Consider the following 23,653-nt stretch of genomic DNA (forward strand, 5'->3'; position numbering starts at 1 on the left):
ATTACCAGTAATAACTTTATTTATATATGATATGTAGACAAGCTGAGAAAACCAGTTAAAGTTCAATCATAGTGTGACATTTATGTTTCTAGACCATTTTTAAAATGTGAATTTTCTTTCTACAATGAAAACTATTACTATTTTTAATTTACATGCAAATAGACTGTTTTGCAGTTTTATTATTTATTATTTTTTCTGCTGTTTTTGTGTGTATAAATGGTAAAAAAAAATAAAAAGGTACATTTCTATAGAAACCTGTGTCTTTTCTTTGTATTTTGAGTTCCTGGCAGCTTTATACTTAAAATAAAATGTTAAATCAGACTGATAGCCAAGTTTGTGTGGAGAAAAAGGAGCCATGCATGTGATGTAAGGACAGACTGAAAGATGCTGAACAGACAGAAATTAATGCAGAGGAAGTTGACAAATATGAACCAAAATCTCCTGGACTTCAGAGGTTTAATGCTGTAAAAAAAACAATCTAGATAAAGCTCAGACATGCTTCATCCAAGTCCTGTCTCACTCTTGGCCCTTCCCTTGGTGTCCCCTCTCTGATGTCTGATGTGTCTCCATGTGTCCCTCAGGTCTGGACGACAGCGTGCAGCAGTACATCCCGTCCTTCCAGCGGCAGCAGGTGGACGGGGAGAAGCTGCTCAGGCTGTCCCACCAGGAGCTGCTGTCTCTGGGCATGTCGCGGGTCGGACACCAGGAGCTGGTGCTGGAGGCCGTGGACCTGCTCTGTGCACTGGTCAGTAACACGACACAGCTTCACATCCTTTTAAACTTTAATGGGGTATTTCATCTTTGTCAGGGTGTTTCCTCAGCATCAGTATTAGTGGGGGCAACTGAAATCCACAGTTCAGTGTGTACATATATGCAGTCATGGAAAAAATATTAAGGCCACCCTTGTTTTCTTCAGTTTCTTGTTCATTTTAATGCCTGGTACAACTAAAGGTACATTTGTTTGGACAAATATAATGATAACAACATGAATAGCTGATAAGACTTTAATTTAAGAGCTGATATCTAGACATTTAACATGGTTTTACTCATAATGATTTTGGTTATTATCAAGAAAACCATGGAAAATGTCTCGATATCACAAAAAGACACAAAATGACACAAAAAAGACACAAAATTACAGAAAAAGACACAAAATGACAGAAAAAACTAAATTACTTAAAAAAGACACAGAATTACCCAAAAAGACACACAATTACTCCAATAAAGGACAAAATTACCAAAAAAACCCACACAAAATTACCCAAAAAAAAGACAAAATTACCAAAAAAAGTAATTAAAGGGACCTTCCACACACAACACGGTAAAGTGCCATTCATATAAAACTCACATTAAACTTTCATATCAAGGTGAGGGCCACAAAATATCATCACGAGGGCCACAATTGGCCCGTGGGCCGCGAGTTTGAGACCCATGCCTTAAAGGCTTAATGGTCCCAAGGAGGATTATGAGGAGCATGCTTTTTCTATTAATCTAACAGTAAATATATAATGTGACTCTGAGGAGAGAAAGAATAAATGCTTCATCAGCACAGAGTGTTAATTATTTTATTCTTAACTCTATAGTCAGGGCAGCAGTGATGAATCTGAAGCTGTCTGTTTCTTTGTTTGAATCTGCAGTCAGAGGCAGCTTGTGTCTGCTTCCACTCTCTCTGTGATACTAATGAGTTCATATGTTTGATGTAGCTGTTTACAGACAAATACTATCACATGACTTGGCTCCAGCCGTTTTAATCCCATCCACTGCTCTTTGTTCAGCTGTTCTGTAATTATCTGCTGTCTCATTGGCGTTCAGTGTCCTGGTGATTCCACCTGTGTGGGCGGGGCTCACCTGACCAGCATGCTGTAACTAACAGTCAACAACCAACAAACTGACAACAAAAACCCTCTCAGCTCTGTTCACCACATGCTGAGACTGAGACACAAGTTATTCTAAGTCTGTAGCAAACCCAAACATCTGCCTTCTGTTACACCCCAAATAAATATTTCAAGCAGCAGCAGCTTCGTGCATGGGTGACCTCAAGTTGCAGCCAGTTATCTGATTTTATTTTTTTTAGACTTTAAAAGCCACCAGAAATGCTGTAACATCAGTAACCAACATTCAGCATGGTCACATTATAGGCAGAGCAAATTAAAGGGACATTCCTCTATTTTCTTGTGTACAGAGCTGAGAACAGACCTGACTCTAAATAAGTGTGCACTGTGAAAAACATAATACAGTAACGACTAAACAGAATGCTTTATGTTCAAACTGATAAACGTTTTTTATATATTTATACTAGTGCAGAGCCCGTAGGAAGTATGTATTAGTACATTACATGCCACACTACAACGTCTGCAACTCAATAAAACACTTACTTTTCATAGGTACCACACCATCCAGCACATACACATTGAACATTGATATTCTCTGGAAACTATTAGAATATTATTGGGAAATCGAACCTTGTAGCGCACTTTAAAACTCCTAAAGATAGGTAGGCTAAATAGACTTACAGATGAGATGGGTGGTGGTGCATGGCCGTTCTTAAGTGGTGGGGCGGAGCTCCCCTAAAAGGCGTCCGATCATAAACAGTGCAATGCTGCAACACGTCCTACGTTAATAATGATATTTTGAAAAATGAATTCAAAAATCTTCAAAATCGAGGATGCACACCTTCGTGCCATGCGCAAGCCACATACGAAATCTCTAGATTTAGCGACTTTTCAGATCCCCCTAGCGACTATTTTTTTTAAAAGTGACTAGCGACTTCTTCTGGTGTTACTGGAGACTTTTGGAGACTTGTTCTTAGTAAGAATGAGTCAAAGTGGCCGAGTCCTCCCGCAGCAGTCTCTCCCAGCTGCAGTCACAGAGCCGGAGGGGATGTTAACCCCTTAGCGTCCAGTCTGCAAATCGCGTATGCACGAAATCGCTGCTGGCTGGTTTACAGTCAGAGTCTCTTTTGGGAGGGGGCACGGTGGCGCAGTTGGTAGCGCTCTCGCCTCACAGCTAGAAGGTCCTGGGTCGATTCCCGCCAGGACGCTGTGGGCATTGGAGGCGTACCCGCAGAGGTGGTTGGTGTCGGCAAAAGGGCCAATGGAGGAGGGTTGAAATTGTGACAGAAGACAGTGCACTTGCAGTTCTAAACATATTTAGAGTGTTTTTTACTCACTTTTTGTCTTCCCCACAACGTTATTCCTCTCTCCTACAGCCTCCATTACAAGTACATGCACATGGTCAATTATGCAAATTAGGCGATGACGTCATTTAGCAACTTCTAGCAACTTTTTTGAGCCAATAGCTGAGGAGTTGGTAACACTGCTCATGGCCACGGACACAGCAGCACCACTATTGAAAACACTTCTAGGGGAAACACTGTAACTGCTATATGAATATGTATGCGTCATACAAATTGCACAATCAATACTTTTACTATAAGTATATTTTCCTAATACATGCTCTTACTTCAGTAAGGTTTTGAATGCATGACTTGTACTTGTATTGGAGTGTTTTCACAGTGAGATATTAGTAGTTTTACTTGCCAAAAAAAGGTAATCTGAATCTCTGTTCATGGGTAATGACACTGTCCTGCTGACAACAGCTGCACACCAACAACATCGTCTCCAGACGTGTGAATGTGTCCAATCAGAGCATCCGGCTCATGAAGCAGCTCCGTGTCTATCACACGCTCCCATAGCAGAGGTTTATACTGGGCCTGGCTCTCATGCCAGAGAATGTGCTGATGTAAATAAAATGCACTCTGTTAAGACTTTATCAGATCTGGCAACCCGCCCATGCTGCTGGCTTCAATACTTCTACACTGTAAAACAAACTACTGTGGCAAAGGTTTCTGCAGAGAACTCATTTGTTTATTTTTTTAGAAAGAAAGTTTAATAGAAACTGTCCTTGCACTTAAAAAAATATGCACTTATAAAAGTTGTGTTTCATTGTTCAAACTAAAACTTGTGTTGAAAAGATACATTTTGTTGAAAGATACATCTTTCTCCTAACTTAAGTTAACTTAAGTTTAAAAAAAAATCCCTCAAACCAACTAGAAACCTGGAATTGCTGCAAGTTTTAAATATATTATGTTATGTGCTACCAGGCCGTTTATTGGAAGAAGTGGAAATGTTATAAAATGTAATTTTGTGACTTTTTTTTTGTAATTTTGTGTCTGGGGTTTTTTTTTGTAATTTTGTGTCTTTTTTTGGTAATTTTGTGTCTTTTTCTGATAATTGTGTGTCTTTATTAGTAATTTTGTGCATTTTTTTGGGTCATTTTAAGTCTTTTTAAGTAATATTGTTTTTTAAGTAATTTTGCTTCTTTTTAGTAATTTTGTGTATTTTTTGCGTCATTTTGTGTCTTTTTTAAGTAATTTAGTTTTTTCTGTCATTTTGTGTCTTTTTTTAGTCATTTTGTGTATTTTATTTTGGTCATTTTGTGTCTTTTTTAAGTAATTTTGTGTAGTTTTTTGATACTGCCTCCAGCAGCCCCCAGGTAATTAGAGTTGGAGACCCCTGCTTTAAAGGATTAATGGTCTATTAATCTAACAGTTTAAAAAAAACATCAAACCAACTAGAAACCTGGAATTGCTGCAAGTTTTAAATATATTAAGGACTTAAAGTATGAATGACCTAATTTTTGGCATGTTCTGCAGTTATGAAAACTCTTTTTTTCCTATTTTCTAAGTGGATTTATGGGTTTATTGGGATGGAGATAATGATATGTTCAGGAAATGCAAATCACACTGAATCTAATAAGTGCCTTAAAGGATTAATGGTCTATTAATCTAACAGTTAAAAAAAAACCTGAAACCTGAAAGTTTTTCAATATATAAAGGACTTAAATTGATCATGTCAGTCTGCTGTGATATAACTTTACTTTGCCAGATGACCAGAGTTGCAAAACCAAATGAGGAATTTGTCAAACTCTATTAAAATGTTTATTTTAAGTCACAGTATTTGACCTGAGTGGAAGCAAACACAACATGACAAAAGCCAAACACTTTAAACTTGTTGTGTGAAACAGAGAAAGTGTTGACGTGCACACAGAGCCCCTCAGTCAGCTGTTTATGAGCCCTGTGTGTCTGTGTGGCAGTGAAAAGGAGGATTTACAGTCAGTGCTGAGCTTTAATGGTGTTACAGAGCTGAATGGGATCCAGCAGCCTTTCAAACGGAGCTGACACTCTGCTGTCACCGCTGACAAACAGAGCAGACACACAACTACTGTTTAATGTTGCCTTAGTCAAATCATTTATTCATATATCCATCAATGAATTCTGTGTCTATGTTAATGAAAATGGCTTTAAAGTTTAGTCTTTTTAACCCATTTAAGGCGGGAAAGCATCGCCGCATTTCTACCATTAAAACCTGTTGGGGTGCTGTTGTGTTATTCTACCATTAAAGCCGGGAAAGAGGATACGTCATTTTTTAGTATTTGTAGTATTTGTAGTTTTTTCCACCTATTTTCGGTCTCTTGGCCAATGAAATGCATCAGAATACATGTGGGAGTGTCGCAATGCAACATGGGACTTTTCCAGAATTTTGAAATCACACAAAATGACCAAAAAAAGACATAAAAAGACAAAATGACTAAAAAAAGACACAAAATGACCAAAAAAAGACATAAAAAGACACAAAATGACTAAAAAAACACACAAAATGACCAAAAAAAGACACAAAATGACTAAAAAAATACATAAAAAGACACAAAATGACAAAAAAAAGACACAAAATAACTAAAAAAAGACACAAAATTACCAAAAAAGACACACAATGACTAAAAAGACACACAATGGCTAAAAAAAGACCAACACGCCGATAATAATAAAGTGATTAAATAATGGGGTGACATCACCTCTCTGTTGCACCTTGTTTGTAGCTCATAGAGTTGTGCAGTGTAGTCTGAGCCCACCTATTTATTTATGTATGTTCTGATTAGGGACTGAAGCTGCTTATATTTTTTGTGCTTTTTGTGATTTTGTTTGCACAGTGCAGATTGAGTCGTCACATATCGGGCTCCTGTTTTAAGTTAGATTTGAATTTAAGCAGCAGTCTGTAAGGTACATGTAGTTTTATTCAATTTGGGTTTAATTGCTGTACAGTTGCACTTTTCACATGTTGCCAGTGAACACAGGTTATGTTTACTTATTATGTCAATTGGGAAATTGGCCAAATTTGCCCTGATTGTGGGTATTAGTTGTGCGGGAAAATCGGCATATCGGATATCGGCAAAAAATCCAATTTCGTGCATCCCTACCTAAAACTCCTCCAGAAAGCTATTTATTTTAGCTGTAAAGGTTGAATGATGGTTCAGAGCAACATTTTTTGCAGTGTGGGATTTCCCCAAAAGTTGTCATTTAATCAGTTAATAGGTGCTAATGGGTTACGATAAGTTTGTGTCTGATATGACTCAGCTTGTTTCTGAGACTTGTTGGACATGAGGGACATGAAAGAGACTTGGGCACTTGTTGACTTGTGACCAAAGTTTGTGCTGATAAACCTGAACTTTACTCAACAGTGACAGAATATTCTAAAGTTAAGGTTCACTTGCATTCTTTTTCCAAAGCTTTTGAACTTCCGTTTTATGAGGAACTAGCAAATGAGTCATTATGAGACCAAAGTACAGAAGTTGGACATGACATCAGACCGCACAGAGTCATGAATAGATCTTTCATCAGCTCGAGTGCTTCAGGGAGAGTTTTCCTGTCAGACTCAATTGAAGGTCAGGGGACGTTTGTGTGGATATTTTTTGTAGCACAAAGCCGAGTTTACTGCTCTCTGGTGTGGAGCAGGAAACAGATGTGACCCCTCCCACCTGTCAGAAAGACCCCACACCCTTCCCCTGACACACACACACACACACACACACACACACACACACACATTCTTGTACTTCTATCTTTGTGAGGACCCTCATTGGAACAGTGACTTACCTTGCAAGGTTATAATAGTTTTGGATTTTTCATTAGTTTTAGTTTTAATTTCGTTGTGAATTTTTTTTTTTCAAATTCAGTTAGTTTTAATCAGTTTTTAGAGTGAGTTTGCTAGTTTTAGTTTAGTATTTATTTTTTTGAAATGCTTTAGTTTTAGTTTAGTTTTTATTATTTTTAGTTTTTTGTAATGGGGTATTTGTTGGGTGGGAGATTAAAAGAGGTCACAGAAAATTTTGCCTTTATTTCCTTTGTCTGATCCATCTTCATTATGTATGAAAAAAGTTGACAAAGATGAAAACAAAGGACATTTTCACTATAATTTTAGTTAGTTTTGTAAACACACAATACAGTTTCAGTTAATTATCATCATCATGTAACCTTTAACCCTTAAAACAAAGTCTGAAATCTCAAAAAAACCTTTAAAGAAGTGAGGACCGGCCGAAATGTCCTCACTTTGCAAAAATGTCTTCACTATGTTGGTTAAAAACGTGTCCTGGTCCTCACTATGTAGGAAGTACAAGAACACACACACACACACACACACACACAGGCTTTCAAACAGAGTAGAGGAAGAGCCGTTGCAGATTTGTTCCAGCAGCAGTTTCCGTTGACTGTCAGATGATCAGTTTTCCACCTGAGACACTTTCAAACACCAACGGCTTTATTATCCAAGTTAAAGAACACAGTCGTGCTGTTTAGAGGGCTCAGTTAACAATAAAACTCTGAATGTAAGACAGTTATCTGTTATCTGAAGACCTTTGTGTTGTAAAAAGTCCTACAGAAGATAAATAAATCTTGTTAATGTTACTAGTCAGTTCTACCAACCAAGTCTCAGAGACACAGTTCCTGCAGACGTATTGATATGGTTTCAGTATCAGTATGGTTTATTGTTCATCACAAAGAGTTATGATATGAGCAGAGTTGTTAAATGATTGGACGATAATCAGATAAGTAAGTCAGTGGTCATCCATCAAGTGAAATGTCAAACATTCTTTGGTTCCGCTTTCTTAAAGACATGACGTTTTTCTGCTTCTTCCTGTCTTAAATTGTAAATTTAATTTCTGTATTTTGATCTGTTTGTTTGAAGACATTAACTTTCTTTCTTTTCTGACATTTAATTAAAGAAGCGGAAAACAGATTAAGAAGCTAATTAACAATGAAAATAATCTTGGTTGCAGCTCTAGAGGAAAGATTCTGTTAATCTGCATGTCTTTAGTTTTTCAATACAAAAAGTTTTAATTTGTCTTACGTGAACCGAAGTGAGACTCACATTGGTTTTCAGTCAGTTTAACAGACTGACTCTGCCTGTGTCACTCCAACAAAGGTCTAACTTCGTTTCACAGCTCTTCTCTGATTGACATTTCTGATGATTTCACTTCACACATGATCTGAAAGTGGATCTGAAACATGACGTGAGCTCCCTGTCAGGTGTCATGTTTTGTTACGGAGGATTTTTTTCTCCTTTTTTTTTTTTTTACAGTGCAGTAAGTCGACAGGTGAAATGTCAGTTTGTCTGCAGATGTTTTTATTGGCTCTGAGCAACACGACGCCTCAGACATCTGGGCCGCCTCAGGCGTGTTCACACCCTCAGCTGACTATAAGTTAGAGATCTGATCATCTGATCGGCTGCAGTTATTGATAAGATTGGCCCAAAAGTGAAGTCACACATGTTGTGTTTATGGACTGACTTATTGATTGAATCACTGATGAACAGACTGATTGATCAGAAGCCTTTCGGTGCTGTGAGATGTTCCAGCAGCATCAGCATCATTCTTTACAAATCAAACTTCTCTTTTTGTTAATTTGTCACAATGGCAACCAAAGAGTCCTTATTGAACACTGATTGTTATTGATCACTATCCTGTCAACTGTCACTCTAACTCATTTTGGGTTTGGATTTAGTTTGAGGTTGGTGTTGTGGAATGTTATTGTTTCAGTGAGATCATTGCTATGGTGACTGGTTTTTAGGAATGTGTGTGTGTGTGTGTGTGTGTGTGTGTGTGTGTGTGTGTGTGTGTGTGTGTGTGTGTGTGTGTGTGGTTTGGGTGTGCTGAGGTGTTGTTGATCATGAGAATCTCTTCCCTCGTATGATTTTATAATTGTGGTTGTTTTTTTCTTTACCTGAGCTTGGTAGTGTTTGTGGCTTTCTGAATCTAGCTAATTCTTACATTTTTACCATTCTAACGTCAATATATATTGCAATCAATCAATCAATCAAACTTTATTTATATAGCGTTAAAGTTATAGTTACAGTTAAGTATTTTCATACATAGAAATGTAACACAAAGTGCTTTACAAAAAAGAGGAATAAAAAGAGACAATAAAAATGAGAAAACCCATCCCCACATACACATACATGCACACACACGCACATAGACACGTATGCACACTCACACAGCACTTATTAATTGACAGTGTAGAGACGTGGCAAGGCAATGCAACACATTTTAACGTAAAGTTTTTTGTATAGTTTATAATTCCTATAAGGATTCCAGCCCACAACAAAACAAAAAGGACAAAAATCAATAATAATAATAGTGTGTTTGTTTATTTAACAACAGCTGATTTCCAACTTTCCTTTGGGATGGGATAAATATTTTTTTTTATTTTTTTTTTAAGGATTAGCAAAGAACAATCTAAGTGTCAGGATATAAACTATTTGAGAATCACTATAAAATACATTCTAAACTGCATTATCACTTTTTTCAATCAATTTACTATTCTTGCATTAATAGCATTCTATAATTGCACTTAATGTTAGTTATTCTACTGTATTTTTGTACCTTGCCGTGTATCTTGTCCTTTACCTGTATGTGCAGCTAATGTTGACTGGTTCATTCATTTGTTTTGCACCTGGACCAGGTAAATGACGTCCCTCTGTTTACTGTACGGCACAATGAAGTCTCTTATCTTATCTTACCTTATCTAGAAATGACTCAGAGCCGGAGCAGATGTTCTCCCTCTTAATTATAATAATCCCGCCTACTGCAGCTTTAACATCCTGTATTATGAAACTATTGTTTAAAATGTAACACCTATAGTTGTTGTATTTGAATCATGTTTTTTAATGTATTTGTACAGAACTACGGAGTGGAGAAGGACAACCTGAAGACTCTGGTGGGGAAGATGAGAGCGGCGCATCACAACCTGAACAGCTCGGTGTCTCAGCGCAGGAAGAACCCCGCCTACCACAACAAGATCTCCCATCAGCCCTCCAACGAGTTCCTGACCGCCGTGGTGGAGCTGATCGGAGCCGCCAAGAGTCTGCTGGCCTGGCTCGACAGGTACGGTTTACACCAGGCCGCAGTCATCTCAATAGCCGTGTTTGCTTTAGGGCAGGGGTCAAATTACCTGGGGGCTGCTGGAGGCAGTATCAAAATGACCAAAAAAAGACACAAAATTACTAAAAAAAGACACAAAATGACAGAAAAAAACTAAATTACTTAAAAAAAGACACAAAATGACCAAAAAAAGAAACAAAATTACGAAAAAAAGAGACAAAATGACAGAAAAAAAGACACAAAAATACACAAAATTTCTAAAAAAGACACATAATTATTAGAAGAAGACACAAAATTATCAAAAAAAGACACAAAATTACTTTTTTTTGTAAAAAGACACAAAATTACAACAACAAAAAATGACAAAATTGCAACAACAAAAAAGACACAAAATTACCAAAAAAAGACACAAAATTACATTACATAACATTTCCACTTCTTCCAGTACCAACAACACGGCAGATAATAAACGGTCCGGTAGCAGCTGCCTTTCTTTTTGTTAACGTCGTCATAGAAACGAGTGAAACAAGCAACGTCAGCAGCTGATCATAAAACAAACCAGCATGGCTAATTATGCACATCGTCTCCGCTGATCATAAACATAGCGATCGTGAATTAACCGGCATGGCTAACTGTGCACAGAGTGTCCGGTGCTTGTTGTAAACAAACAGAGATCGGTAAGTGAACACCTCCTGCAGCAGCGGCACATACACACTGTACTGCTACAGAGCTAACTGTTAGCCTGTTAGCAATTTGCAGACTGGATGCTAAGGGCTTAACATCCCCTCCGGCTCTGTGACTACAGCTGGGAGAGACTGCTGCAGGAGGAATGTGCCCCTTCGACTCGTTCTTACTCTTCTTAACGAGCCGCTGGCCAGCAGCTCGTTAAGAAGAGCCGAAAAGTATCTAATTATAGCAACATAGTTGCTAAGTTAGCAACACTGCTTCGCTGGCTTTTACAAATGGCGAGTGTTGTTGTGGCGTCGAGTACTACGTCACATCCTGCTTAGCGTTCTATCCAATCAGTAACCAGGCTTTTTTCAGGGGAGAAAATAGACCCTGCTTGTCAACTGGGACAAAAAAGTCCCGACAAAAGACTGCTCCGGACCCGTGAAGGTTTTGTTTGCTCTAATTATTCCTCATGTTCATACTGGCCTTAAAGAGATTCCTGTCTAATGCAACTATAATGTGAATAACAGGCGACAAAACCCACAATCCTCTGGGAAACACAGAGACAACAATTTATACTAAAAAGAAGGTGTCCTTTTTTAATTATTCACTTGATTTACATGATTTTAATTCCCCCCCAACCATTCAGTGATCTGCATTTTTGTGTGTCTCCACTCTTTTTTTTCAGGATTTTTCTTTTAATTATTTTAATACATTTTCCACCTTTAAATCTTGTTATTTTTATTACATTTTTCGGTTTTATTCAGTTTTTTCCCTTTAATTATTTTAATCAATTCATCCTGTTTAAATCTTTTTATGTTTATTGATTTATTCAGGTTTTTTTTTTTCTTTTTTTACATCATTCTTTTATTCATTTTTCCCCCTTAAATTCTTTAAATTATTTTTTTCCCGGTTTAAATCTTTTTATTTTAACCCTAACCTGCCTCATTCCGGGTATTGCCCGCTAGTGGAAACAGCCCTAATTAACTGTAATAGATTCTGGTTCAGTAGGTGTGTACGAGGAAAACAAACGCGTGTTAAATATCACTCTCACTATGACAGCCAAGGTAACTGTGTCAGATCTGGTCCTGGTTAACGTGTCTGTCAGCTGTCAGTGGGACTGTCTGCCTGCTGCCTGTCTCTCTCTCAGCTTGTAGCAGCTTGAAGAACATTCCAGCTCTCTGCAGCTGTTACACACAAACACTGACAAGTTCCTGCAGCCACGCCCAAAACACACCTGACACATCTGTCGTGTGTCACGTCACGTGGAGCAGAGTAGCAGTCTGAGGCCCCGTTCACACGAGGACGCTCGCGGGTAAAAACGACAAAATATTTTATCGGAAGTGCCTTTCGTTTAGACGGTGACGGCGTTTTTGGGGCTTAAAGATGCAAAAATCTGAAACCACCCTCCAAAGTGGAAAAGTTAAATCCTCTCCTCCGTAGCGTGTCGTCTACACTGACAAGACACAAAACTCTGATCTGATCTGCTCACGTCACGTATGTGTTTATGTCACATACATGCTCCAGTACAGGAAATAAACAAACGTGGGATTATTTCCATGGTGGGACCTTCTAGCTGCTCTGGCAGCTCTAATAAACTTGCAGGAGTCTTTCCACCAAATGTCCAGGATATGTACAGATAGTATTAGTGAACAGAGAAGGATCTGGAATTACCTCCATCACATTCTGGATGCAGCGATTGGTGGGAGGAGCCAGACGGCTGTGAACGAGACCTGGGAGATCTAGTGATGGAGGAGAACTTTGTGGAAGGAGTAGCTGATGAAAATGTGTGGCGTGAAAACTTCCACATGCCCAAAGATGCTCTTATTGCTTTAAGTGATGCCGCCTGGCTGCAGACAATCCAATTTCACACACTTTTGCGTCACCGTATGCAGCAGATTTCCTCCCGAAAACGCTCGTCTAAACGAGGAATAAAAAGTGAAGACGCGACGCCACTTTTGCGTCTTCTGTTCAGACCGTCCTCGTGTAAACGGGGCCTGAATCTAGTGTTGAATCCAGATTATCTGAATCAGGTTCGGCTTTTAGAAACTTCACCTGGCCAATAAATGCTCACAGCCTGTAGCTGCAACCTGAAACCAAGATGCAGCAGAATATATTCAAATATATTGAAATTAAATGTATGTAACAGGTGTTGCTTGCTTAGTTTCCTGGAGCTTCGTTTGGCTGAGAACAGACAGCAGCTTGCACAGAGAACAAGCGTCTCCTGCAACAAACTCCTGCACCAACAGATTCGTTCTTAAGTTTCTTGCATGAGTGATTTAGGTGAATTTTCCTATTCTGTATTTTCTCTCAGGCACAATCACAACTTAAGAGTGGTCCAGACCTGCTGCAGGAGTCGTGTGAAGTTTTTCCACTAATGTATATTTCATAAGTTTGAAGCGACTTTGAGGTTTTTTTTTATTCTGCATAAATTATAAAGTAATAAAAGGTTATAACAGGAATATGTCGCTGCATGAGGCCCATTAATCAGACTACTATCTTTCATTATAGCTTGTTAGGAAATTATTCATTGATACATTAATCAACTACAGTCAACATAATCTGCTGATGTTCATGAAAATCAGCATCACTGCCTTAAAAAATGCTCTCTTAAGATCTTTTTAACCTAAAAAGAGGGTTAAAATACTGACAGTGAACAGAAACGTCATTAATTCAGATCTGACTTCTATCCTCTACTATCACTGTCTAATAATGAAAATCTAAAAAAAGCAAAGAAACATGGACTATTTACCACCCACTGTTCACCCTGCAGTAGGGCTGGGCGACATATTGATATATTTTTAAATGTGATATGGAATTAGACCATATTGCATATATCGATATAGTTCAAATTGTCAAGATGGGAATCTGCATTGTCCACAAAGACTAGTAGTTGTCCACTTCTTCATCCATTAAATCTAAGTCTTTAATGTAGTTGATGAAAGGCTCCATATGTCCTCAAATACATGCTGTTTAGCCTTTAATATGTCAGTTATTCCCTCTAAAGGAAGGCTTGTTAACATCTGTCTTATCCATTGAGTCGTACTTGGTCTATAAATCTTTTTCCACAATAATGCAACACATTTCTTTGAATAAAGCAAGCTGAGGTCTATAAATGTCCGCTCATTCCTACTATAGTTATGTTTCTCTGGGTATAAGCCAAACAAAAAAAGTTTTGAAATGTTTTTTTGAAATAATCCTCTCAACTATAGCTCTTACCTCTTCCCAGAATATTTATACTTTCTACTTATTACTTATATCTACTTAATACTTTCTGCATTCATTGCAGCCATTTTTAATCTGAATGTCAAAGGGTTAAAGTGTAAGAAAAAAGGACCCCAACATGAATGAGTCAGTATACTATTATCAGTATCAGATCATGGTTTTGCTGCCAACCAGCTCACTGAAACAAAACCATCGTTCTCTGTTCTCCAGGACTCCTCTGACCAGTGCCAACGACTTCACCTCCACCAAAAGCAGAATCATCCAGCTGTGCCTGGAGCTCACCTCCACCGTCCAGAAGGTGAGTGAGCCTCAAACGTCCCTCTATTGCTCTTCACACCAAACTTTTCCATCGAAATCATCATCTTCTCCAGCTCTGTTTGTGATGTTTGACACAACAAACAGAGAAAAGGTCGTGACTTCTCCTGTTGTGACCCCTGGGACTGTTTATTTACAGGCTTTGATGATGATGATGATGATGATGATGAAGCAGATATCTTCTGTTTACACGTTCAAAGTCCTTTTGATGATGATTCTCTTTCAGATGTCTGTGTTACCAAAACAAAACGTTTTTCATTTTAACTTGATCATTTCATCATAATCCTCATCCTTCAAGACTAAACACGGAGCAGTTTATTCCTCTAAAGATCAATGAAATATTAAATCACTTTGTTAGGACTCGTGCTTTGTTGACAGTTATTTGTCAATCGTCAGACATTTATCTGTCTATTTTTGTTGCTGCTTCTTGTTTGTTCAGGTCTCACTGTTTTTAACCTTTGAGTTGGATCCACAATAAACACTGATCACACGAAACTCCCTCAGAGTTTCTACAGTCATAAAACACCTCAAACCTGTGGTAGCATTGTCTGAGCATGGCAGTAAACTAAACTCAAATTACCTGGGGGCCGCTGGAGGCAGTATCAAAATGACCAAAACAAGACACAAAATGACAGAAAAAAAAAAAGAAGACACAAAATGACAGAAAAAAATGACTTAAAAAAGACACAAAATGACCAAAAAAAGACACAAAATTACAACAAAAAAAAGACACAAAATGACAGAAAATTTTTTAAAAAAGACACAAAATGACCAAAAAAAGACACAAAATTACTAAAAAAAAAAAAAGACACAAAATGACAGAAAAAAACAACTTAAAAAAGACACAAAATGACCATAAAACAGACACAAAATTACTATAAAAAAGACACAAAATGACAGAAAAACTAAATTACTTTAAAAAAGACAAAAAATACACAAAAATAGTAAAAAAAAAAAAAAAAGACGCAAAATTATTAGAAAAAGACACAAAACTACCACAAAAAAACCCACAAAATTACTTTATAAAAAAGACAAAATTACAAAAAAAAAAAAAAATTACCACAAAAAGGACACAAAATTGTTTAAAAAAAAAAAGACACAAAATTACCCCAAAAAAGACACAAAATTACATTCCATAACATATCCACTTCTTCCGTTTGAGACCCATGCAGGAAACACAACAGCTTTTATGAGACGCTCTTTATGTTTTCCTTTACAGGTCGTTTAGTGGAGACGTGTGATTATTTTGAGTTTTTATGAAACAAAAAAAGCTCTTAAAATAAGGAAAGAGCAACAAAGAAGCCCAGGTGAATGTGTAAAGTGTGTTTGTAGGATCCCAGCAGTGTTTGGCTGTTCTGTGCAGCGTGTCACCTCCCTGCATGTGACTGCAGAGTTTGAGGCGTCTCCCCGCCGCGCTGTCATGCAATCATCCTGTCAGCCGGTTACAGGGAGCTGTTATTTCACCCACCGCAGGAGGAATCCTCTCAGTGTCTCCTCCCTCCCTCCCTCTGCTTTCACTCTCCTCTAGGCTCTCATTTCTCAAATATTTGTTTTCCCGCTGATTCCTTTTTTTCTCTCTCTCTCTGTCTGTCTCTGTTTGCCCACACTCACAGCTCCTCACACACACACAGACTCCTGAAAAGGAAAAAGATGGATTATTTGATATGATGGACTAAAAATTTGACTTAATATCAAACTTAATATTTACTTTTATACAGTGTAAACGTAATAAAGTATCTGCACTACAATATAGGCTTATTAAACCTCTGAAGTCCAGGAGGTTTTGGTTCAAATTTGTCAACTTCCTCTGCATTAATTTCTGTCTCTGTTTATCATCTTTCAGTCTGTCCTTACATCACATGCATGGCTCCTTTTTCTCCACACAAACTTGGCTATCAGTCAGATTTTTCATTTTATTTTAATTAACAAAGTATAAAGCTGCCAGGAACCCAAAATACAAACAAAAGACACAGGTGTCTATGGAAATGTACCATTTTTTCTTCTGTTTTTTACCATATATACACACAAAAACAGCAGAAAAAATAATAAAACTACAAAACAGTCTCTTTGCATGTAAATTAAAAATAGTAATAGTTTTCATTGTAGAAAGAAAATTCACATTTTAAAAATGGTCTAGAAACATAAATGTCACACTGTGAAAGCTCCTATGATTGAACTTTAACTGGTTTTCTCAGCTTGCCTACGTATCATATATAAATAAAATAAAGACAGAAAATGACCAAAAAAAGACACAAAATTACAAAAAAAAGACACGAAACGACCAAAAAAATACACATAATTACTTTTTTAAAAAGACACAAAATGACAGAAAAAAATAAATTACTTAAAAAGACACAAAATGACCAAAAAAGACACAAAATTACAAAAAAAGACACAAAATGACAGAGAAAACTAAATTACTAAAAAAAAGACACAAAATGACAGAAAAAACTAAATTACTAAAAAAAAGACACAAAATGACAGAAAAAACTAAATTACTAAAAAAAAATACACAAAATGACCAAAAAAAGACAAAAATGTTGTATGTAAATTAAAAATACTAATAGTTTTTATTGTAGAAAGAAAATTCACAATTTAAAAATGGTCTAGAAACATAAATGGCACACTGTGAAAACTCCTATGATTGAACTTTCAACTATATATATATATAAATACTTTATAAATAAAGTTATTACTGTAAATAAAACGTGTATTTTCAATAAATCGATGGACTCCTGTGGGTTAAAGGATATGGCTGACATTATTTTACATTTTTTCTGAGTAAAAACAACAATACATCTCGCAATAATTACCCACTCAAATATTCCCATTATTCCCATAAAATCTCTCCAGAATTGGATTCAATTGTATTCCAGTCACAGTCTCTATTTTACACGCTTCTTGTTTTCCACTAAAGCTGCAATAAATCACACTTTATATTGAGTGAAATCTTAAAAACCTGCTCCCAGTCTGTGCCTCTCATGTAGACTGTCATCATAAGTTTTGAGTCACGCAGCATCAAAGATGAATCTCTGGCGATCTCTCAAAGAAATCTAACATGTCAGGATTTGGGAGGCATCTCCAGAAGCATCTGGATTATAAAAACAGACTTCACTCATGAAGTTTACTCGTCACGACGAGGAGTTTTTGAAAACAGTTGTATAAAGTCTCCCGTAGCTCTGAAAGACTTTCAAAAGCTTTTCTAAAAGTCATAACATGTGTCTCGTCTGCCCACCAGCTTTCTCACAGAAACGACTTGGGAAACAATCTAAAAAATCCTTGCTGGAATATTATTTTATCCAAATGATGAGAAGAGTCTTTGAGGAAATATCTTCAAAATACTACATTAAAAAATAAGATTAATTGGGTTCTTGCTCTGTGACTTGAATGTAACAATAATCCACAAGAGGCTGAAACATCACATCGGATAGAAAATGTCAGAATTAATGAATGGATTGCCTTTTAATTATTGACTCATTCATGCAAATGTGCCCAACCAGCATCATTAAATCAAACCAGCCAGGATCAGAATCCAGCCATCCAATTTAAGAGCAGATATCTAGCCATTTTCCATGGTTTTCAGTTTTCAGATTTAATTTCAGATTTTCAGATTTAATTAAGTAAGAGCTTCTTTTAACCCTCTGGGGTCTATATGATCGTGTCGTCCTGATCAGTTCATGTGACGTTTAACAAAAAAACTAGGTCACATGGTGCGCTGCTATCAACTTTACTCCAAAGTACAGACTTGAGACTTTCTCCCAGTTTTTGTTTGACATTCCTAGCTCATGTAAAACTAAAGATATGATAGTTTTAATTTGATAGTAATATTAGAGCGCTGGTGTAGCTCTCTGTGTCATTTTGCACATAGTTTGTTTTGAAGAGTTGCAGCTAACAAGGAAAAAAAGCCTCTAAATATACATGTTTTTATGGGACTTTTTTGTATATAGTTTTATTATATATTTAAATTTTACCTTTTTATATGTTCATATTTGTATCCTATGTTTACATTTTTTAAGTTCCAAAACAGAAGAACATGAAGGGCAAAATCAAAAGTTTTCAAAAACTGCCAAAATCGGCTCAAACCCCAGAGGGTTAAGAGCTGATATCTAGACATTTTCCATGGTTTTATTAATAATGATTTCTGTTATTATCAAGAAAACCATGTTAAATGTCTAGATATCAGCTCTTAAATTAAACTCTTATCAGCTATTTTTGTTGTTATCATTATATTTGTCCAAACGAATGTATATTTATTTGTGCCAGGCATTAAAATGAACAAGAAACTGAAGAAAACAAGGGTGGTCTAATATTTTTTTCCATGACTGTATATTCAAACAACACTAGAAGTAGAGAAAATGAATTCATAGATAACTCATACAGCCGTATTAATTAACCCTCTTTCAGTGTGTTTTTTATTCCCGTCACATTTTCTCACTGTGGTTTCATTTTTTGCTGTTACTTACCGTCTAAATGTGTCCACTGGTGGTTATATAACTGGTTTTTATCTGACTTTGAGTTTATGATGTTGACTTCAGTACAAAGTAAACTGTGCAGCTTTTGTTTAAAAAGAGGAAACCAGTCGAGTCTCATCATCTCTCTATGTCTTCTCCTATTTTTCTAAAAAAAAACAAAAGTAAATGAATCAGAGAAATAAATCAGATCACATTATTATTGGTATTATTATTAGGAGGCATGTTTTCCAGGACTGTTTTGTGTTGTTTTGGTGTTTTACTATGTGACATCATTCGCTCTGTGTGTCTCTTTAATTTCAGGATTGCACTGTTTATGAGATTGAAGAGAAGATTCTGGAAGTGGTGAGTTCTGCTTCTCCTTTTTAACTCTGGCTGGTTTCTGGATGTTTGGAGATGCTGATCGGAAACACACACACACACACACACACACACACACACATTCTTGTACTTCTATCTTTGTGAGAATCTAAAAAAAGCCTTTAAAGAAGTGAGGACCGGCCAAAATGTCCTCACTTTGCAGAAATTATGTCCTCACTCTGTTGGTTAAAAACGTGTTCTGGTCCTCACTATGTAGGGAGTACAAGAACACACACACACACACACACACACACACACACACATACACACACACACACACACACACAGAGTGAACACACGTTTCCTCTTCCTGTCCTGTCCTCAGTGTCCCGTGGTGTCCACTGTGTGTGTGTGTGTGTGTGTTTATTCAGTTCAGGACCATCCACTTCCTGTCTTAGATCTGCTTCCTGTTGGTGGTCCTGTTGTTCCCAGAACACTGGATCAGCTGACGTTAAATCACTTTCTCTCTAACTATCACTTTCTAATGACACCTCAGGACCTCACACCAAATATAACATTAATGCTGCAGCATTATTAATGCACAAACATCATATATAATAGGAAACAATGACTGGGAACACAATGAATATTTTTACTTTTTATACTTTAAGTCAATTTTGCTGATACTTGTATGGGTAACACTTTACAATAACCATCATTTTTAACAGATTTATTAATGTTTAATCATCATTTATAATATGTATATAGACCATTTAGAATGGTAAATACATATTTTTATTAATGTTTAGCTAACTAAATCATTTATATATGGCAAACAGATGGTATATTAATGTTAGTTTATAGATATTTTACCATTGACAAAACAATAAATTATAATTAATAGTTTATTAATAGTTGTAGTTGCACTCATTTTAACACTTTTAAATGATTCATATACCTTTAAGAAATTGGTTAGCACTTTGTAAATGGTTAATAATTGGTTTATAAACCATCTATAAACATCACTTAGTTGGTTATTGTAAAGTGTTACTCTTGTATGTTACTAGGTACATTTTTGAGGTACCTGTACTTTACTTTTACTTAGTATTTCCATTCTATGTAACTTTATACTTCTACTCCACTACATTTTAAGGGCCAATACTCTACTTTTTACTAATTTTTATATATATTTCACATTATCTGGCAGCTTTAGTTACTTTTCAGGTCGGGATTTAACATGAAAAAACATGGTAAATGTAATAATTACACATTCATTTATTTTTAAAATTAAATCTCATAACAGTGTATTAAGTAGCTAAAAGCCCTATCTTACAAAATTATAACACTGCTTAAATAAATGCATCAATTCAAATAATCTAATAATATATTTAGAATATATAAAACAATCTGAGTGGGTCAATTCAGCATAACGAGTACTTTTACTTTTTATACTTTAAGTACATTTTGCTGATACTTTGCTGATATGTAACTAGGTACATTTACTACATTTAGTTACTTTTCAGGTCGAGATATAACATGAAAAACATTAAAAACTTAACGTTATTACACTTCTTTTTTATTATTAAACCTCACAACAGTGTGTTAAGTCATTACAAAGCCCTATCTTTACAAAAGTATAACATTGCTTACATAAATACATCAAAACAAATAATCCAATTATATATTTAGAATATGTAAAAGTGGAGCCATTCTGCATAACGAGTACTTTTACTTTTGATACTTTAAGTACATTTTGATGCTGATACTTTTGTACTTTTACTTCAGTGAGTTTTGAATGCAGGACTTTTACTTGTAATGGAGTAACTTCATAGTGTGGTATTATATACTTTTACTGCAGTGGAGTAATTTCAGGAACCTGAATACTTCTTCCACCACTGTTTCTAATGATTCTGTAGATCTTTGACAAAAATGGAAACACTCCAAAGATAAAGAGCCTGAGAACTAAACACACTTCCACACTGTGTTTTAAACCTTTCTTTAAGCCGTTCAGTTTTGTATGAATACAGTCAAGTAAAAAACAAACAAATATGTTGTGTAATTTATTACTATAGACTGTTCTCCACCCCGGAGACGAGCACGTCATTTATAAGCAATATAAACCACCAAGAATTTTCAAGAACAGAAGGAGTGAACTCCCCTAAATGAGCATGTTTTTCTGCTTTCCTTGTAATTTCCTGTGGGAAGCTCGGACCCCCCGCTGGGCTCCAGGAGCCTGATGACCATATGAGTGTTTGTTCAGGCCTCGGGCTCCAACTAGATCCTCTCGTCTGTTCTTCAACACAACCACAAGTTCTCTAACATTTATCTGATGCTGCTCAGGTCCCTGAAGGGGTCATCAGCCACAATAAGAGCGCCGGGCTTTAAATACAATTGGACATAGTGGCTAAACAGTGGAATTGTAATTTCCAGGTCAATTGATGATGATGTCATGAGGCCCAGGAACACTTTTTCCCACGGTCCTCAGACTTATATTGTGAAAGAGTCTTCTGTTAATCAGCAGATATCATTTTTTTAACGCAACAAACCCACAAAATGACTCGTCAGCCACAAGATGAAATCATTTAATCCTCTGGGGACTATGATCGTGGCGTCCTGATCTAGAAAGTTCAGACTTGAAACTTTCTCCCAGTTTTTGTTTGACATTCCTAGATCATGTAAAACCAAAGATATGATAGTTTTAATTTGATAGTATAGAAATATTTGAGCGTTGGTGTAGCTCTCTGTGTAATTTCACACATAGTTTGTTTTGAAGAGTTGCAGCTAACAAGGAAAAAAAACCTCTAAATATAAATACATTTAAACATTGTGTGACAGAGGTTAGAAGCCAAAAATAGCTCATGAAGATATCTCCACAAAATAATAATCATATTTTTACAAGAAAAAAATAAAAAAATTTTAAAAGCTTTGCATAATTCATTAAACTTACAAGCAGTAATTGATTTTTTTTTTTTTTACATAAAAGTTTATATTTAACGAGCTTATGTTTGAAATGTATTACAATGGAAAATGAAAAATGTTGTAGTTCTTGGCTTTTTTCAACTTCTCTTTATTGGGTTTTTTTTCCTTTCGTTCACATACAAAAATGAAGAAGATGCATGTTAATTTATTATTTAACCCTCTGGGGTCTATGATGGTGGCGTCCTGATCAGATCATGTGACATTTAACTAAAATACTAGGTCACATGGAGCGCTGCTATCAACTTCACTCCAAAGTTCAGACTTGAAACTTTCTCCCAGTTTTTGTTTGACATTCCTAGCTCATGTAAAACCAAAGATATGATAGTTTTAATTTGATAGTACAGAAATATTTGCGCGTTGGCGAAGCTCTCTGTGTAATTTCACACATAGTTTGTTTTGAAGAGTTGCAGCTAAAAAGGAAAAAAAGCCTAGAAATATACATATTTTATGGGACTTTTTTGTATATAGTTTAATTATATTTAATTTTTTATCTTTTTATATGTTCATATTTATATACTATCTTTACATTTTCAAGTTCCAAAACAGTTCATCGAGCATATTTGTGGTTTTTATTGTAGTAAATAGTATAATTTTTCAACTCGGATTTCATGATCAGATCATATAGAGAAGAAGAAGAAAAAATGGATACTAAATATGGGTATAGTAAACATTTGTATGTTATACATGAAGGGCAAAATCAAAAGTATTCGAAAACGGCCAAAACAAGCTCAGAGCCCAGAGGGTTAATTCACATTCAGGTTACTAAAGTTTATGTACGGTAGTTTCTTCTAGTTTTTGGCTTCAGGAGCCACTGAGCAGCTTTTATAGTCTTCCATCAGTCTATTTATTCTTTTCCTTTTCCACAGAGAGGTCAAAGGTCAGGGACAGACGGCTTCAGAACGGATGTTTGTCATCACAGGAGACAGAAACTAGACAGAGGGTGATTCTCATGAACATGTACAGTTTATAGCAATAATCCAAAAGCATTGAATACATATTTTATTTGACCCTTCATAACATATACTATCTAAAGTCACTGTTTAATATGAATTTTTCATCTTTTTAAAGAATTTTAAGGTCTTTTCTGACAATTTTAGAGACACATTTTTAAATAAATAAAAAACAACAAAAGTTTTGGGTTTTTTTCTTTGGCAAACACTTAAATATGCTCAAGAGTAGCTGGTATCACCAAAATGTATTTTATTAAAATATACACATATTTTAATGCAAATTCTATCATTACCGTAACATTTAACCATTTTTTCTCATCAATTTTCATTCAGATTTTGTTCTTTATACATTGTCAAAAACCATTATGTTTGATTATATTCTGTTAAATTATACATTTCAAAGAAATGTATATTTATTTTTATAAAGTTTATTAAATATTTATTGTATATAAGTGTGGGGAAACTATGACATTTTTATCTGGACGCATTACAGTAATGAATCAAAAATATGTTTAAAAATATAGAAAATATTAT

At 35.9% G+C, this 23,653-nt stretch overlaps 1 protein-coding gene across 1 annotated transcript in view; it reads left to right on the top strand.

The window, feature by feature from the left end:
• The window catches only part of cnksr3 (cnksr family member 3), a 76,339-nt gene that overhangs the window by 26,049 nt on the left and 26,637 nt on the right, over window positions 1–23,653 (top strand). Inside the window, exons 2-5 of the mRNA XM_059355852.1 lie at window positions 582–745; window positions 10,013–10,215; window positions 14,317–14,404; window positions 19,194–19,235. Coding sequence (XP_059211835.1) covers window positions 582–745; window positions 10,013–10,215; window positions 14,317–14,404; window positions 19,194–19,235 — 497 coding nt within the window. The remainder of the gene's footprint in view (window positions 1–581; window positions 746–10,012; window positions 10,216–14,316; window positions 14,405–19,193; window positions 19,236–23,653) is intronic.

This window comes from Centropristis striata, chromosome 18 (assembly GCF_030273125.1).
Source record: "Centropristis striata isolate RG_2023a ecotype Rhode Island chromosome 18, C.striata_1.0, whole genome shotgun sequence".
NCBI classification, from domain to species: domain Eukaryota; kingdom Metazoa; phylum Chordata; class Actinopteri; order Perciformes; family Serranidae; genus Centropristis; species Centropristis striata.